The 19,984-nt window shown below is 36.2% G+C and overlaps 1 protein-coding gene across 2 annotated transcripts in view; it reads right to left on the reverse strand.

Annotated features, from left to right (window-relative positions):
- LOC127412170 (endothelial PAS domain-containing protein 1-like) overlaps nucleotides 1-19,984 on the reverse strand; it is a 106,511-nt gene that overhangs the window by 43,763 nt on the left and 42,764 nt on the right. For both annotated transcript variants that reach the window (XM_051648321.1, XM_051648323.1), the window contains exon 3: nucleotides 410-561. In XM_051648321.1, the coding sequence (XP_051504281.1) occupies nucleotides 410-561 (152 nt within the window). The remainder of the gene's footprint in view (nucleotides 1-409; nucleotides 562-19,984) is intronic.

A 19,984-nucleotide genomic window follows, 5' to 3' on the forward strand; every position in this document is an offset into this window, starting at 1 on the left:
TTACATCACAGCTATCAACCATAATTTGCAACTTGCTAGTCGGTTGCAGGTGGTATGGAGGGGGAGGGGCATTCTCATTCTAGATAGAATCTAATTGGACAAAAATCTGTGTAGTGCAAGATGGGTCATCAATATTTTTGGTCTGTTTACCCAGAAGAGAATGAGTGTAAATTTTAAATGTCTATATCTGATTAAAGTTCAGTTTGACAACTTTTAGGAGTAAAATGCCATAGATGGCTTCAAAGCTAATAGGCATGGACTAAATGTCACAAAACACCAGTTTTTGTAGGGTCTTTAAGTCATGTTATAGGGTTTTAATGTTGAATATCTGTCTGTTTTGGTATAAACTGTCCCAATTGTCTACTGATTTGTTTTTTGGGTCTCTGATACAGTATACGTCAATGCTCACCGGTGTCAGGCCCATGAATTTGTTGATGTTTTCCGATAAGAAGATAATATCTCCATCTGATGTTACCACAGTAACGAATCCGCCCAGGGACTTCAGATACCAACTGTCCATCAGTCTGTCTACCTCTGTTGTCTCTGTAGCGGTAACACAGCCTGCAACACAACAAAAACATGAGACAATGTGTGTATTTGTGAGTGTTTGTGTACCATACAAGAAATTATTTTCTTAATCACTACTTTTGTTCTGTTTTCATGTAAAAACATCCACAAGTCCTTTAAACAAGATACATTTACTTGATAAGTTGTTTTCAAAAACTGGGTCTCAAATTAAGTTTATTTCTCTTAGTCCAATGGCAAATAGCTTTTTCTATTTAAAAGTGCTGTAATAGCCGTTCTATTTCCACGAGACTGAGCTTTTGGATTAGCCACGCCCTCTATTTCTAAAACCTTGCACTCCAAAGATACCAAAGTAGCTTTATTGAGGCTGACATCATGCAAAAATGATGGTTAAAAACAACAGAAGCAAAATAGCGCCCTCAGCTGAAAACTGTTATGAACAACATGGCATAAAAATAGCAGTAAGCCTCAATAATTCGTTGAAACTACAATACAATGAGAATGCATAAAATTATTGACGGGTCGACCGCTGACACGTTTTTGTTTGCTGTTTTTAGAGTCTAGAGCAGGGATGGGCAACTTTGAAGGGGGCGAGGGCCAACATTTCTTCTCCATTCTACCAAGGGTCCGGATTACAAATCCGCACTCTAACAATGTTCACCCCTTTACTCAATTTCCTTATTGTGGGTAATCTATGCACAACTAATGCAATGTTCTTTTAAAGATTTTGTTTAAAATGCCTTTTACCCTTATATTTTATTTACCCTTTACATCTGTGAGGAGAGCAGCTCTGGTGTATGTATCTCTCATACTGTACGGCTCTTTCATCACTTGATCAATGGTGTATTTTGAAATCTTTAATGACAGATTTCGTATCCAGGCAAACAAAAGACATGGGTTCCACCTGCATACATTAACAATAGTGCGCACTATGTCGCTGACAAGCTGAGGTACAATTTAGCTCAATTTATCTTATTAATGATGAACAAGTGTTAGATGTTCTATGCTAGAATCCTAGAGTGATCGGCAGGTCTGCTAAGAACAAGCAACATCTTCTGGACAATAGTTGTAATAACATCATAAACTGAATGCAATCTTTACATAATCCCTTTTTCAAAGAAATAAAATCAATCCTCAGTCTTGTCCAATGGGCCATATTCAACGATACAGAGGGCCATATACGGCCCGTGGGCCGCCAGTTGCCCATCCCTGATCTAGAGCTATCACAGAGACCGGTGAGATATCTCACAACACTTATTTCATTAATATCTTTCAGGGAGTAGGAAAAATGTTTGTATACCTTTCCATTAAAAAATTCACTTACAGCACTTTTAATTTTGTTAATTTAACTTGTTAATCCTTAATTAATTTACATAGTTTACATTTAAGGAATTTGCCAAAAAGGTAAGAAAAATAAGCTTAATTTGAGGCATATTATCTGAAAACATGTCTTAATATCACATGTAGTTTTGCTTCTCAAGTAAATGTATCTTGTTTTAAGGATGTTTAGATATTTGTACTGGAAAACAAGACAAAAATACTGATTAAATGTATATGTTTGTGAGTGTATGTATAGGTTTGTGAATGTGAATCTTGCTCTGGCTCTCAAGTCCCTGGCAGACATCCAAAATAAACAACAGTAACTTCATCCTGCTACTCTGAACCCTCCCAACAACACTGACATCTCTTCTGTCATTACACACACACACACACACACACACACCGACATGCACTACAAATACCCTCACAAAAACAGACAGCCACAATGCCCTGCTGTTTTAATGCCACTAAATCTGTACAGTCTGTCAATTTAAAGAGGCAAACTCCAGCTGTTACCTTGTATGTGCGAAACCCACATCTGTGACAAACACTTGAGAGGGGGTTATGCAATCAAAGCCAATATTTGTGGTTACGCTTTTCTGAAAATCATACAGACTTTTGGAAACATACACAAACTTACAGAGAACAAAGCAAATATACAGTAATAGGCACATACTCTGTAAAATTGCTGTTGCATACAAAACTTATGCATACACATCATATTTATAAAGTGAGGTCTAAAAGTCACATTGAATTTCTGTTGTTTTTATTTATTTAAACCTGGATTTTTTTTTTTTTTTTTTTTTTTTTTTTGTATTGTGAAATATTAAAACATGAAAAGTTGATATGATAAATATTAAGTAAATATGAAAATTTGTAATATTTGAAATATTTCAGATCCTGCACTTGGTCACTAATCAAATGTAAGCAAATTTGTGGCATTGACCATGTTAACTCCTGTATACAAAAGGTCAGATTTCTTTGCGTCCATTGAAGCACACAAGATGCTCATTGGAACATTCTCAAATCATGCTGGATAACATGAGTCATCAGATTTTGCACAAACTTATGGTGTTCATGCCAGCTTGAGTGCATGCTGTCATTCAAGCAAAAGGAAGGCATACCAAATACTAAGAAATTCTGAAATTCATGTCAATGTAATTTACTGTTACTTTTCACTTATACTGTTATTATCACAATGTAATTAAATTGAAAATATGGAAAATGTTTTTACTGAAATAGAAAAGGATGCAAAACGAAAGTCACTAGTTGGACAGTACATATAATACCCTTTATCAAAGTCAAGTGACCATTTGATAAAAACAAAATTCCCACACATTGGTAATACAGAACCAGCACTTAAACCTGGTTACTGCGGTAAAATAGTGCAGCAGATTGGGCAGAGCTTCAGGAGGGAGCTGGAGAGCACAAGGACATGGAGAACAGAGCGGTTCCACAGCGGGGGGTTGGAAGCCTGTGATTGCTCCAGTGTGCTTCCTCCAGATAAGAAACTTTCTCAAGGCCTAGACTGAGGTCCCAGGGCTGGATCTGAGCCGAGCCCAGAGACCGTGGCCCCACGAGAGTTAAGGTTACGTCTTTGAAGGAATTCTTGCGCCATGGCTTTCATTTTGAGATAAAACTAAATGGCACCCAAGTTCCGATCGAAGTGAAATAATTGAATCTGTTTATGTGGTAGAGATAGTCATGTATCTATAGGGACGAATGATGGTCTGGGATCTAGAGATTATATCATATTTCCATTGTAATATTGATATTCTAAGGTCATAGAGTACATCTTGCAACACTTGAACCCATCAAGATTGCATTCAAGGAGGATGTTTCAGGCCACTCTATTTGTAGTTGCCTTACATAATGCAGGACTAAAAGGGAATGTGCATCAAAGCCCTGCCCAGATGTGTCTGTCCAAAACCAAACCAAACCAAATTTGTGCCATTCCTTCTTTTCTTTCTTTATGAACATAACGTAAACATGCAAGGATGAATGATGGAGGCCTAAAATTTCCTGCCAAATCGATCCTGACAGCTCTGAATGTAAAATTATTCTTGTAGGTTTATCGCTATGACTCAGGGTAAGGCAAAAATGCAGTTTTGATTATGTTTTTTTTAATGGTATTTTTTATTTTTTTCATTTCTGACGAAAAATTTAACATGAAATCCTCCGTTGTGTACCTTTAATAAGCTAAACTGATCGTGACAATATGACTTCCTTTCAGAAAATGAATCTTGAATTAGCTTTATGTTTCTTACCCCATTGGCAATTGTTTTTTTCTTGGTTTGAGCATTAACCTTACTAAAGTTTGATTTATGCTTAAACAAAAAACTTAATTCAAACCAAACCAAACCAAACCAAAAAAAAAAAAAAAAGAAAAAAAAATTAAATGAAATAAAATAACACAATATAATATAGCACTCAGTAACTTTTATTGTTTATTGTCATAAAAGAAAGCAGTTACGACATATTTCCTCATAAATCTATAGACCTCTGACCTTGGAATTTTGGACAGAATGGACTGGAGGAAATGGCCTCTTATATTCCCCTTATATTCACTGATAAATACGTCAACAACAGTCCATGTTTGTAGTTTTCAGCATAAATGAGCAAACAATCCAATTTTACATGATCATACAATGGCCCCAAAAAGTACTTGGACACTCACATTTAACACATTTAAAAATGTACAAATTTCAGTGCAAAGATAACAAAATGTCAAACCAAGTAGCAACTGCAAACTAATGATGCTTCTCTCAGCCATTTTTTTCAGTGACTTCAATTCAACTGGTAATTAATTTTTTAGTGGATGTATGAAGTCAGTTGTCCTCAAGTTCACACAAATGTCCTAGCAGAGTAACCACAGGTGCCGTTCATCACATTAACTATGGACATGTTCCACTAACGCTTGACAACAAGAATGTACCAAAATACTATCTGAACAATAAATATTTTATTTTATAGTTTGAAACTTTGCAAAAATATCTTTTTGTGAAGTATTTTTTTCTTTAAAACTATTTGTGCAATATTTCTTTACAATACCACTTGTTTTGAATGCCACACGGTTTGATATATAGTATATACTGTATATATTTTTCATCTATATATTTTTAATTTTTAATAAATAAATTTAATCCAAAGACAATCAAACATTTTTAATTGTGGCTTAAGTGTCCATATACATTTTTGGGCCATTGTATTTAGTTGTGAAACTTGAATGTGTCATGCTTAAAATAACATGTCATTAACATGCACAGATGCCAATCTGATTGTATCTCACCCACAACTTATTTCATAACAGCCTTTTTTCAAGCAGCCCATGGGTGAAAAGAGTGATTCAATGGGCGACCGAATCAGTTCTATACATCAGTGCGTATAGGGGACTGGGGATCTTATGTAAAAAGGTGTTTCCCATGCACCCTCAGCGTGGGTAGGGTGATGTTTGGAGGAGGGGATGGATGTGGCGCCAGGGTTGGATTGTGTTTTGGCTGGCCCGAGACGGGGAGCGCCAGCCTTAAAGAAAGCACCAATCATATATCCAGCACGGAGCTCATACACCTCCTGATAACACAATCTGATGTACCATCTCATACTGACAGGGCTGCCTTTCAATGTCTGTATCCACTCCCTCCCTCTCTCTTCCACTCTCTCTCTCTCTTTCTTTTTCCAGTTCTGCATGTACTGGATACCCAAACAAAGAGGTGTCATGCATCTATTTGTTTTGAGGGGGCACCAGTGGCAGTCTTGGTTCACTTGGTGCCCTAGGTGAGATAAGATATGGCAACTTAGTAATTCTTTAATATGCAAGACATAGGCCCAAATTTACTAGGATCCAGTACACCAAGATCAAATTGCGTGTGCATGTTGTGGGTGATTTACAAAGAAAAATAACCACATGTGCAAATACAGTATGTTGGACACACCCTCCAAAGGAGGATTTTGCATGTGGTAATTGTACCAAATGTAACCATACTGTTTACTTGTGGCTCTAACTAAATGCCATTTTGTCTTTTTACTTGATACATTGTAGGATAGGGCATTTATAATTAACATAATTTATAATTATTGTATATTTGTTTATACAATTATTTTCACAAAATTCTTGCTATTTATATTTATTTATATAAGCTGTAAGAGTAGTTGAGTTTGAGTTTACTTATTTATACAGAAAGAAAAATAAATAAATGTTTTTCTGGCCCAATTCAGAAGATCTGATTTGCAATGGGTTCATGTCCCACAGACACAAAGAAGTCGGAAAAAAAGAAAAAGATAAAGAAAAAGTAGCAAGAATAAGGATCGATGATAAAAATGTGGGGAAAAAAGAAAAAAGACTACAAATTTAGTGGCAGAAAAAAGCAACAAAGAAACAAAGCAAGACAAAAAAGGCAAAAATGCAGTTTTGATTATGTTTTTTAAATGCTATTTTTTCTTTTTTTCATTTCTGATGAAAAATTAAACGTGAAATCCTCCGTTGTGTACCTTTAATAAGCTAAACTGATCATGACAATATGACTTCCTTTCAGAAAATGAATCCTGAATTAGCTTTGTTTCTTACTCCATTGGCAATTTTTGTTTTCTTGGTTTAAGCATTAACCTTACTAAAGTTTGATTTATGCTTAAAGGTGCAGTATGTAAGATTCAGAAACCCTTGTTATTATTGACACCTGTGGCCATTAAGTGAACTGCAGACAGCTACCTGTTGCTCGTGCTCATGCACAAACTCCATAGGGATGCGAGCGAGCATGCATCGACCAAAACAATGATGTAACATACAAAGAGACTGAACGTGATTCACCGGCATCATGCTGACAAATGAGGTAGCATAATTAAAATTACTCAGTTATGATTGTTTTACTACAAACTTTGAGACCCTGCTGGAACAGGGCTAAAACAAAGTGTGGATATAGGTCTGGCTATGCGAGACTGTAGTTTGAAGTAATCACTTTTCTTTGCATGATACATTGACTGCATTTATCCAACAGCCTATGTCGGTGTTAGCTAGCTAGCCAGCTTTATCAATAGCTGTTAGCTAAATTAGGTGGATGATGACAGTAGCTGTTTATAAAATAGACTGTACAGTATAAATATGTTGACACAATTCAGTATTGATGTGATTCCATCACAACTGTCATTTTGATATGTCGATGCGCTATTGTTTTATAATAATAGAATGTATAGATTTTCTGTATAACCAAGTTACGTTACACTAATGAATGGAGCGTTTTGCATTATCTTGAACATTGTCTATTATTCATTTAATGTGTTATTGTAGTTTACCTTGCTGAATAATTACAGATTAACATTACGTCAGTTACTGTGAATCAGCATACCTGACTTTTAGTATAAAGAGAAGATCGTTGAAATTATTTGAAAGTTACGAAGCAAGGTAGCTTGCAATCCGTCAGCGTTAGCAGGCAAGATCAAGTTAGCTAAAATTACACAGATCAATCCTTATGGCACTATATTTCACATGCTTTGCATTTATGTAAGCTTATCTGTCCAATAAGAAGAATGCCAATTCAGGGTCGGTTTTGATCCCCCCCAGGAATCAAATGCCCTGCCGATGTTCACTCTAGTTTTCGCTCGGCCACGATCACGTTCCCGCATAGCCAGACTGGATTCAATAGATAAATGTTTTTTTGTTTTTGTTTTTTTTGGCTTACTCGGAGTATGTGTAGGAGTCGGTGTTGTGCTGGGAGCCGGACGTTTGCTGGATTCCATCTCTAAGATAACGTTACCTAGTGTTGCAGTTTGTTGTCGCTGTTGAATAGCGGAAGAGAAGCACTGAGGCAAGGCTCTCGGGAGCGCGCATAAACGTCACATCCTTTGGATTTTCCCGGCAAAAGCGACCCGCTCCCTTCGCATGAAATTCAGTCTACAGGCTTTAATAGGCAACCTAGGAAGTCCGGGAAGTGATCATTTTTTAAGTTGCTTTACAAGCCGTTCATACATCGGCAAAAAAAAAAAAAAGACGAATATTACATTTTTACATATTGCACCTTTAAACAAAAAATGTATCCAAAAAAAAAAAAAGATGCAAAAACATAATAACAAAATTTTGAATAACAAAATAAAACAAAACAAGCACTTGATATCTTGTTTATTGTCATAAAAGAAAGCTGTTACGACACAATTTCCACATAAATCTATAGACCTCTAACCTTGGAATTTTGGACAGAATAGACTGGAGGAAATGACCTCTTAAAGCCTTTCACTGATAAATACGTCAACAACAGTCCATGCTTGTAGTTTTCAGCATAAATGAGAAACAAGAAAAACAAAAATTTAAAAACAATGAAAATTAATGAGTACATGATTAATCAACAGATGTGTGTGAATAAGTGTATGTTTGAATGTATGCAAAGATGACAATAATCTTATGGACTGAGGAATACAATTCCAGATTACAGTGAAATGATGAAAAAATTATTATTTACCATAATTATTCTTAAAATTTGATACAGGATTTAATTTGTTAGTGATTGATCTTGTAATTCTTGATCATCTTACATGAGTATATGTCAGCAATAAAGTAAAATTTTAGGAGGAAGTAAAGAATTTGATAATATGGGGGCCCAGGTAGCTACGCAAGTATTGACGCTGACTACCACCCCTGGAGTCGCGAGTTCGAATCCAGGGCATGCTGAGTGACTCCAGCCAGGTCTCCTAAGCAACCAAATTGGCCCAGTTGCTAGGGAGGTTAGAGTCACATGGGGTAACCTCCTTATGGTCGTGATTAGTGGTTCTCGTTCTCAATGGGGCGCGTGGTAAGTTGTGCGTGGATCGCGGAGAATAGCATGAGCCTCCACATGCTGGGAGTCTCTGCGGTGTCATGCACAACGAGCCACATGATAAGATGCGCAAATTGGCTGTCTCAGAACCCGGATTGAGGTGAAGATAGATTCCCCAGTGTGTGTGGGAGCGAGGCGATGATGGTGCCAGTTTGTTTACCGGCTTGCAGTCATGGCCATCGTGGCTTATCCTTCTTATCTGTTTTAATTCTAGTTTCTATCTTTATTATCTGCTTTATTTCTCGCACGGTTTGCTCTGCTCTGGTCTATGATCGTTTGGCTCTTTTAAATTTTCGAATGGAGGTAACTGACTGTTTGATACGCGATCCCAGTGTCAACTGGCGTCTCCCTTCCCATGCTGTGCCAGTCAAGCTGACGCAATCTGCCACCTGCCTAGGTGTTTGTGCTTGCAGAGGAAACACAAAAGGAAGCGTCGAAAGCGGGCTGGACGCTTAGTGAGGTCGAAGAAGTCTCAGAGGATTAATTTCTCCTGCTCTGTGGCCTCAGTGCTGGATGGTGTTGAAGTGCTGCCGACTTTGAGGGGTTCATACTTGGTGCCTGTATTTCCGTTTTCATCTGGATCAGGGTGGCGACTATCGTGGACCGTGGATTCGAGGTGGCGGCGTGAAGACTGCGGTGCTAACTTAACAAATCTACGTTCCCTGGGTAGCGGTATGTCGGGAAATACATATGGTACTTCTCAACTTTCGTCTGACTCTATCTCAGTGACAATGGCTCTGATCAATGCAAGATCTCTCTCTAACAAATCCTTTATTCTGAACGATCTTTTTCTCTCTCATGAATTGGATTTTCTATTTGTTACGGAGACTTGGCTCAGCAACGGTGACATGGCTCCTCTTTCAGAACTTTCACCTCCCGACTATAGCTACTTTAGCTCCCCTAGGGCAGTCAGAAGGGGTGGGGGCCTTGCAGTTATTTTTAAAAACAAGTTTAAATGCAGGCTTCTGTCTACTGAGACGTTTTTTACGTTTGAAGCTCAGTTGATTATGCTGAACTCATTTAAATCTGTGTTATGTGCTCTCATCTACAGACCTCTGTCATATCACAAAGATTTTATAAATGAGTTCTCTGACTTTTTATCTGCTTTTATTCCTTGCTCAGATAACATTTTAATTTTGGGGGATTTTAATATTCACGTGTGTTGTCCTTCGGGACCCCTGGTCAAAGAGTTTGTTAATTTATTAGATTCATTTGGTTGAATCATTTGGTATTAGATATGTGGTCATACTCTTGATCTGGTTTTATCTCTTGATTTTTCCATTAGCAAAGTGCAAATTGCTGACACTGTTCTCTGACCATAAGACTGTTATTTTTAACCCTATATTTTCATGCAATGATCAGGCTAATGATGGCCCTGTTTCTGTCACATCTCGTTTTATCTCTCCCTCTACCGCTAGTAGTTTTTCAGCTGCTTTTAATGTTTCTCCACTGAATTCACTGCTGGAGTCTCCATTTTCTGGTATGGGGCCTGAGGAGTTGGTCTCCCAGTTCAACTCATCATGTTCTGGCATCTTAAACATTGTGGCTCTGTTAAAAATTAGGAAGAAAAATGTTGGGGGCTTGAACCCCCAACCTTCTAATCAGGAACCCAGTGCCTTAACTGCTAAGCCACCACTGCCCACAGTTTTTGCATATCCCAGCCAAGCTGGGGTCAAAGCACAGGGTCAGCCATTATACAGCACACCTGGAGCAGATGGGGTCAAGGGCCTTGATCAAGGGGCCAACAGTGGCATCATGGCAGCTTGAACCCCCAACCATCTGGTCAGCAACCCAGAGCCTTAACCGCCAAGCCACCAGTGCCCCTAGGCAGTGCTCTTAGGCAGGAGTGCAGGAAGGCTGAGCAAAAGTGGCTCAAAGATAAATTACAAGTTTCCTATGAGATTTTGAGAGACTGTTTGAATAAATTTCAAAGAGCAGTTAAATTAGCCATATCAAGCTATTTTTCTAATATCATTTCAAAGAACTGTCATAATTCTAAAGTTCTTTTTTCTACCATTACATAATTTCTTCATCCAGTTGCCCTTACCTCCATCTCCCCTTCAATGGAAACATGTGAACAGTTTTTAAAAATGTTTACTGTTAAAATTGCTGGTATACGCTCACAGATCTTACCTGTTAGTAATGATCCTGTTACCTATTCTGTTCTGCAAAATCTGTTGACCTGTTTTGTACCTGTGTCCCTGTCTCAACTCAAACACATAACTGCACATATGAAGCCTACTGGTTCTTCGTGTGAAGTTATTCCATCCACTTTGTTTAAGGAGGTGGTGGACTCAATTGGTCCAAGCGTGTTATCAATTGTCAACAGTAGCCTGACCACCGGTACTGTTCCCAACTGCTTCAAGCATGCTGTTATTCAGCCTCTTCTTAAGAAAGCAAATCTTGATTCGTCTGATATGAACAGCTTTCGACCTACACTACCGGTCAAAACTTTTGAAACACTTACTCATTCTTTATTATAATTTTTTTTTTTTCACATTTTAGAATAATAGTAAAGTCATTAAAACTATGGAATAACATAAATGGAACTATGGGAATTATGTTGTGACTAAACAAAATCCAAAATAAATCAAAACTGTGTTATATTTTAGCATCTTCAAAGTAGTCACCCTTTGCCTAGAATTTGCAGACATGTACTCTTGACATTTTCTCAACCAACTTCTTGAGGTATCACCCTGGGATGCTTTTTAAACAGTATTGAAGGAGTTCCCATCTATGTTGGGCATTTATTGGCTGCTTTTCTTTATTATTTGGTCCAAGTCATCAATTTCAAAAACTTTTTTTTTTAATTACATTTTAGTTTTATAATGAAATAAATTAATATGGTGGCACAATTATATTTTTGTCTACAAAACTAATTTCAAACATTTAAGCATACACCTTCAGATCAAAAGATTTTTAAGATCATGAGAAACATTTCAGTCAAGTGATTCAAAACTTTTGACCGGTAGTGTATAGCAAAATGATCTTTTATGTCAAACATATTAAAGAAGATGGTGCTTGCACAATTAAATGATTTTTTTAGCTAGCAATAATTTGGTTGATACATTTTAGCCAGATTTCATAGTACAGAATCGGCTCTGTTGAGAGTTTTAAATGATATTTTATTAGGTGTTGATTCTGGTAGTCCTGTTGCTCTTCTGCTGCTGGATCTTAGTGCCGTTAGAATTCTTTCCAAATACTTTAGACAATATAGGCAGAATATTAATAGGCCGATAATTTGATTCGAACTGTTTGTGACCAGACTTAAAGTTAGGAGAAATGAACGCATGTTTCCATGATTGTGGGAAAACTGCCATCTGTAAACAAAGATTTACCAGTTTATGCATAAGGGGGACAAAAATATCATAATGAGATTTAACAAATAATACAGTCTGATTATGAAAATCTTTTGCATTTGAATTTTTTTTTGTTTAATTATGTCAGTACTTTTGCAATCTCACTAATTGTCACCTCAGAAAATGAAAAGGGTGTATTTGATATGAAGCAATCTTGTTTCTTAATTGGTAGATGTTTGGATTCTACCACTTAACTAGCTAATTTCTCCAGAGTGAAGTTTGTTAATAACTGAGGATCAGATTATTATAATATATTATTATTATAATAATATATTATTCAGTTTTTTATTTCAATATTTACTTGTTTAGTTTTTTAATTTCCAGTAATCAAATGTAATATTTGCCACAAATTTTTGGGATTCAATGCAGAATTTGTAAAAAGAGATTGATAAGTATTTTTTTTCACTTTAGTATCTCAGTAGAGCAATTATGTTTGTGTTTCTTATAAATCATATAATCAGAAACAGTCCTTGTTTTATGATATTTCTTTCAAAGTAATTTATTTTCTCTCAACATTTGTTTAACTTAAAAATGTATCCAAGGAAGTGTAGTATGTCTTTTCTAGACTTTACACATTTTTGTATATTTTCTATTTAGAGTATCAATTGTGTCATTAAAAAAACTTCATCTGGATTCACACTATTCACTTTTTCAGTCCAATTTATTGAACGAATTTCATTATTAGAAGCCAATAATTTGCTTTAAGGAATTCTCAAGGATAGTTGCTGTTTACATTTCAAGTGCCTTCCTGTTCTTCTTATTTTCCTAACAGTATAGGTTAAGAAATTATCGGATATATCCAATGTAATGACACCAGATTTTGCACATTTATTCACTTGATTCGTAAAAATTAAATAGATTGTGGATTTTTTACTCAGCAGTATCCTTGAAGGTTCAACTAACTTGGGTTTTTTTTCATGAGAAATTATTTAATATGACATTAATGAGTGTCATCAATGGGTGTACTATGTATTCTCCATTCTCAAAGTCTCTATTATGCCACAAAGACAGAATGGCGCACTGCGCGCATCATATTAAAACCTTCCCTTCCATCGTATTCATTTGCTCTCACAGTTACCATCCCTAAAATGACTTTTAGACATGACAAATCACTTTGCGTGTGAAAATATTAGGAGGCAGGCCTCAAATTGCATATTCATTTAGGCAAACCCACAAACATTTACAAGACAGGCAATTTTGAACATCTAAAAGGTGCAATCCTCAGTAAACTGCATTAGCAGGTCAGCTTGGACATTTTTTGTGTGTACTATCAACTCTGCACATTTTTATTAGGGCTGCCAATTTATTCATTTTTTTTATTGAATTATTCAAAATGATATGGCAATTAATTAATAAAATTAATCACATATAGCAATATTTTTCAGTTACTGAGTGCACCTTTAATGAAGAATTGCTCTGATTAATTCGACAGCCCTAGTTTTTTTTTGTTTTTTTTTACATGCAAACCTTTAGTAAATCAGGGCCATGATTTACTAACATAAAACTGGATACTAACATAGTTGGTTGAGTGGTTAAGTTTAAGTTTAAGGCAGGACAAGCCACTCTGCAGCCACGTTGGTAACAGCTCATATTTATTGTAATGGGGAACGACCTAAATTTCCAAAACTGCTGGTCTAAATTAGCAAATACAATCGGATAACAATCATATTATATAATACTAGTAATTTGGCTCATAGTCTTAATAGTGATAGTGTTTGACTAACTGGGGCCCAGGTCAGGAAGCAGAAAAACTAGCTAAACCGAACGTCTGCTAGTTGCCTTGAGACTTCACACAGGTCCCAAAGGTCACATAAACTTCAACACATAGAGACGGTATAACCTAGATATCATATAGAGACTGTGTCTGTTCCCTGAACTACCAAACACAAAACTCTCACTAAGTCATTTAGAAAAAAATTTATTGATATCAAACTTGGAAAAAAAAAAAAAAAAAAAAAAATGAAGATAAACATCATATAAAAGGTAGGGCTACTAAACATTAGATCGCTTTCATCCAAAGCACTAATTGTAAATGAAATTATTACAGATCATAATTTAGATTCACTCTGTTTGACTGAAATCTGGCTTAAACCGGATGAATATATTAGTTTAAATTAATCTACTCCCCCAGATTATTGTTATAAACATGAGCCTCGTCTGAAGGGTTGAGGAGGAGGTGTTGCTGCAATTTACAGTAAAGTTTTTGGTGTTACTCAGAGGACAGGATATAAGTTTAAGTCTGTTGAACTAATAATGCTTAATGTGACACCATCAGATATAAATAAAACATTTCTGTCGTCTTTTGTTCTTGCTACATTATATAGACCACCAGGGCCATATTCTGATTACCTTAGATAATTTGCTGATTTTCTGCAAGATCTAGTAGTTACTGTGGATAGAGCTTTAATCATTGGTGACGTCAACATTCACATAGATAAAGCAAATGATACACTGGGATTAGCATTTATCGATATTCTCAACTCTGTTGGGGTCAGACAAAATGTGACAGGATCAACTCATCTCCATAATCATATGCTAGATTGAATTATGTCATATGGAATTGATGTTGATAATATAGCAATTCTGCCACAAAGCGATGACATCTCAGATCATTACCTCGTCTCTTGTTTGCTGTGCTTAGCAAAGGTAATTCAATCTATGCAATGTTATCGATCACGTAGAATTATTCTTTCAACCACTAAAGATAGCTTCACTAATAACCTTCCAGATTTGTCTCAAATAATCAGTAAACTAAATTTTTTTGAAGAACTTGATGTAATCACAGAAAATATAGATACAGTCTTCTCTAGCACTCTTGATAGTGTCACCCCCCTTTGATTAAAGAAAATTAAACAGAAAAGCCCCACACCGTGGTACAATGATCACACTTATGTTCTCAAGAGAGCAGCTCAAAAAATGGAGTGCATGTGCTTTCGTGGTGCATGGAATGATAGTGTCTCTAGCTACAGAAAGGCTCGAAAAGCTGCCAGGTCTGCATATTTTAGCAAGCTCATAGAAAATAACCACAATAATCCTAGGTGTTTATTCAGCACTTTGGTAAATTAGTAAGGTTTTGACTGCACAGTAGTAATGACTTTATAAATTTCTTTACTGATAAAATTGAAATCACCAGAAACAAAATTGGAATTATGCAACCGTCTGTAATAGCACCTCTAAAGACAGTATCTCATATTATTCCCCAAGTGCAACTTCAATCCTGTGCTGTCATAGGACAGGAAGAGCTAAACAAACTTATCAAAACATCAAAATCAACAACATGAATGTTAGATTCCACACTGACCAAGCTATTAAAAGTGTTTCCTGTAATCACAGAACCTCTTCTTAATATTATTAACTCCTCATTATCCATAGGGCATGTCCCAAGAAAATTTAAGATAGCAGTTATTAAACCGCTTATCAAGAAACCACAGCTTTATAATTAGCCACTCCTGGAGAGTTGGCTAATTATAGACCTATCTCAAATCTCCCATTTATCTCAAAAATACTAGAAAAGGTAGTGTTCTCCCAAATATGTATAAAAATGGTATATAAGAAGAATTTCAGTCAGGATTTAGGCTCCATCCTAATACAGTGTCTGCACTTATCAGAGTTACAAATGACTTGCTCTTATCACCTGATCGCGGTTGCATTTCTCTTCTAGTGCTTTTAGATCTTAGTGCTGCCTTCGACACCATAGATCACAAAATTCTCTTGTATAGGCTTGAGAGTTCTTTTGGCATTTATGGACAGATATTAGCTTGGTCGACCGCTACCACTTTGTTTGTGTGTACTATCAACTCTGCACATTTTTATTAGGGCTGCCAATTTATTCATTTTTTTTATTGAATTATTCAAAATGATATGGCAATTAATTAATAAAATTAATCACATATAGCAATATTTTTCAGTTACTGAGTGCACCTTTAATGAAGAATTGCTCTGATTAATTCGACAGCCCTAGTTTTTTTTTGTTTTTTTTTACATGCAAACCTTTAGTAAATCAGGGCCATGATTTACTAACATAAAACTGGATACTAACATAGTTGGTTGAGTGGTTAAGTTTAAGTTTAAGGCAGGACAAGCCACTCTGCAGCCACGTTGGTAACAGCTCATATTTATTGTAATGGGGAACGACCTAAATTTCCAAAACTGCTGGTCTAAATTAGCAAATACAATCGGATAACAATCATATTATATAATACTAGTAATTTGGCTCATAGTCTTAATAGTGATAGTGTTTGACTAACTGGGGCCCAGGTCAGGAAGCAGAAAAACTAGCTAAACCGAACGTCTGCTAGCTGCCTTGAGACTTCACACAGGTCCCAAAGGTCACATAAACTTCAACACATAGAGACGGTATAACCTAGATATCATATAGAGACTGTGTCTGTTCCCTGAACTACCAAACACAAAACTCTCACTAAGTCATTTAGAAAAAAATTTATTGATATCAAACTTGGAAAAAAAAAAAAAAAAAAAAAATGAAGATAAACATCATATAAAAGGTAGGGCTACTAAACATTAGATCGCTTTCATCCAAAGCACTAATTGTAAATGAAATTATTACAGATCATAATTTAGATTCACTCTGTTTGACTGAAATCTGGCTTAAACCGGATGAATATATTAGTTTAAATTAATCTACTCCCCCAGATTATTGTTATAAACATGAGCCTCGTCTGAAGGGTTGAGGAGGAGGTGTTGCTGCAATTTACAGTAAAGTTTTTGGTGTTACTCAGAGGACAGGATATAAGTTTAAGTCTGTTGAACTAATAATGCTTAATGTGACACCATCAGATATAAATAAAACATTTCTGTCGTCTTTTGTTCTTGCTACATTATATAGACCACCAGGGCCATATTCTGATTACCTTAGATAATTTGCTGATTTTCTGCAAGATCTAGTAGTTACTGTGGATAGAGCTTTAATCATTGGTGACGTCAACATTCACATAGATAAAGCAAATGATACACTGGGATTAGCATTTATCGATATTCTCAACTCTGTTGGGGTCAGACAAAATGTGACAGGATCAACTCATCTCCATAATCATATGCTAGATTGAATTATGTCATATGGAATTGATGTTGATAATATAGCAATTCTGCCACAAAGCGATGACATCTCAGATCATTACCTCGTCTCTTGTTTGCTGTGCTTAGCAAAGGTAATTCAATCTATGCAATGTTATCGATCACGTAGAATTATTCTTTCAACCACTAAAGATAGCTTCACTAATAACCTTCCAGATTTGTCTCAAATAATCAGTAAACTAAATTTTTTTGAAGAACTTGATGTAATCACAGAAAATATAGATACAGTCTTCTCTAGCACTCTTGATAGTGTCACCCCCCTTTGATTAAAGAAAATTAAACAGAAAAGCCCCACACCGTGGTACAATGATCACACTTATGTTCTCAAGAGAGCAGCTCAAAAAATGGAGTGCATGTGCTTTCGTGGTGCATGGAATGATAGTGTCTCTAGCTACAGAAAGGCTCGAAAAGCTGCCAGGTCTGCATATTTTAGCAAGCTCATAGAAAATAACCACAATAATCCTAGGTGTTTATTCAGCACTTTGGTAAATTAGTAAGGTTTTGACTGCACAGTAGTAATGACTTTATAAATTTCTTTACTGATAAAATTGAAATCACCAGAAACAAAATTGGAATTATGCAACCGTCTGTAATAGCACCTCTAAAGACAGTATCTCATATTATTCCCCAAGTGCAACTTCAATCCTGTGCTGTCATAGGACAGGAAGAGCTAAACAAACTTATCAAAACATCAAAATCAACAACATGAATGTTAGATTCCACACTGACCAAGCTATTAAAAGTGTTTCCTGTAATCACAGAACCTCTTCTTAATATTATTAACTCCTCATTATCCATAGGGCATGTCCCAAGAAAATTTAAGATAGCAGTTATTAAACCGCTTATCAAGAAACCACAGCTTTATAATTAGCCACTCCTGGAGAGTTGGCTAATTATAGACCTATCTCAAATCTCCCATTTATCTCAAAAATACTAGAAAAGGTAGTGTTCTCCCAAATATGTATAAAAATGGTATATAAGAAGAATTTCAGTCAGGATTTAGGCTCCATCCTAATACAGTGTCTGCACTTATCAGAGTTACAAATGACTTGCTCTTATCACCTGATCGCGGTTGCATTTCTCTTCTAGTGCTTTTAGATCTTAGTGCTGCCTTCGACACCATAGATCACAAAATTCTCTTGTATAGGCTTGAGAGTTCTTTTGGCATTTATGGACAGATATTAGCTTGGTCGACCGCTACCACTTTGTTTGTGTAAATGAGGAATTGTCAGATCAAACTAAAGTTAAGTATGGAGTGCCACAGTGATCAGTTTTAGGGCCTCTCCATTTCTCCTTATATATGCTTCTCCTGGAAGACATTATTGGGAACCGTGGAATTAGTTTTCACTGTTATTCAACATTCGACAATACCCAACTTTATATTTTCTTAAAACCCGATGAAATTTCACAATTCTCCAAGTTAGCAGAGTGTATCAATGATATCAAAGTTTGGATGGATCAAAATTTCCTTCTACTCAATTCCGACAAAACAGAGGTACTAATTATTGGACCAAAAACCTCTAAAAATAAGACGCTAAAATATAATCTGACTGTTGATGGATGTACTGTCACGTCGTCTTCTACTGCGAAGAACTTAGGTCTTAAATTTGATACCAATCTGTCCTTTGAAAACCACATTTCCAATGTTTGTAGAACAGCATTCTTCCATTTCAGAAATATTGCTAAGATACGACACATGCTCTCTGTTTCTAATACCAAAAACTATTTCATCTGTTCATGACCTCCAGACTAGATTATTGTAATGCATTACTGGGAGGATGTCCTGCAGGTTCCATAAATAAACTTCAGTTAGTTCAAAATGCAGCAACTAGAACCAAAAAATAAGCCTTGAATGGTCAAGCTCCACAGTACTTATGTGACCTTTTATCACGCGATATTCCATCACGTTCACTAAGATTGCAAAATTCTGGCCTGTTAATAATACCTAGAATACCAAAATCTACAAAAGGAGGTAGATCCTTTTTCTATTTGGCTCCTAAACTATGGAATAGTCTTCCAAAGATGGTTCGGTACTCAAACACACTCTCTCAGATTCAGTCTAGACTAAAGACTCATCTTTGCAGCAAGGCATACACCTAATTTATCTATCAACTCATAGTTATGCTGCATTAGTTAGGTTTGCCGGAACTGGAAACACGTCATATTCTATAATCCTGTTTTAAAGTGAATGGCATCTATGCTTGCTTCCCTGTCTTAACCTCGGGATAAATGTCCTAAGGTTACCAGAGCCTGCCAGATCCAGCTCTGGTCCTGCATGATGTCCGACTTCAGTCCTGCCTGATGTCTGACTCCGGTGAGGATGAACCAGGGCCTGAAATTTGGTGCGGGATTGCGGATATAGCACATCATTTCATTAATTCCCGCAAGTTCTGCCTATATAACGCAAGAAATTCCTGCAAACATTCACTACAATTCAATAAATAAACCAATTTGTATTTGTACCAAGCACTGATGATGATTTCGAAGGAGGTCTTTGGCCATCTTGCTCTCTTATGAGTGTTTCGCAGCATAAACATTGTGTTTTAAAATGCTATCAAGCGAAAAGGAATTCAATAAAAAAAAAAAAAGTACGAGCTCTGCACATTCTGCTCCATTATGTCGCTCTCGTCCTGTCTGAACAGCTCTTATTGCAGTTGTGGGCTCAGCAATTCATGCCGTTACTGAGGAGAGGCATAACCGACTTCACCCGAAAACCACTATTATCTGTGAAGCTTTAAGCATTCTTTTACCCCGTTTGACTTAAGAATTAAAGATATGAACAGGCAAAATATTTTGAGTTGACAGTTGTATGCACTTCAGTTTAAAAAATGAAATGCACTTTTAGTAGCTTAAACAATATAACACTATGCTGTTGGGTTCATGTGA

The sequence above is a fragment of the Myxocyprinus asiaticus genome, chromosome 21 (assembly GCF_019703515.2).
Source record: "Myxocyprinus asiaticus isolate MX2 ecotype Aquarium Trade chromosome 21, UBuf_Myxa_2, whole genome shotgun sequence".
In the NCBI taxonomy this organism is placed as follows: domain Eukaryota; kingdom Metazoa; phylum Chordata; class Actinopteri; order Cypriniformes; family Catostomidae; genus Myxocyprinus; species Myxocyprinus asiaticus.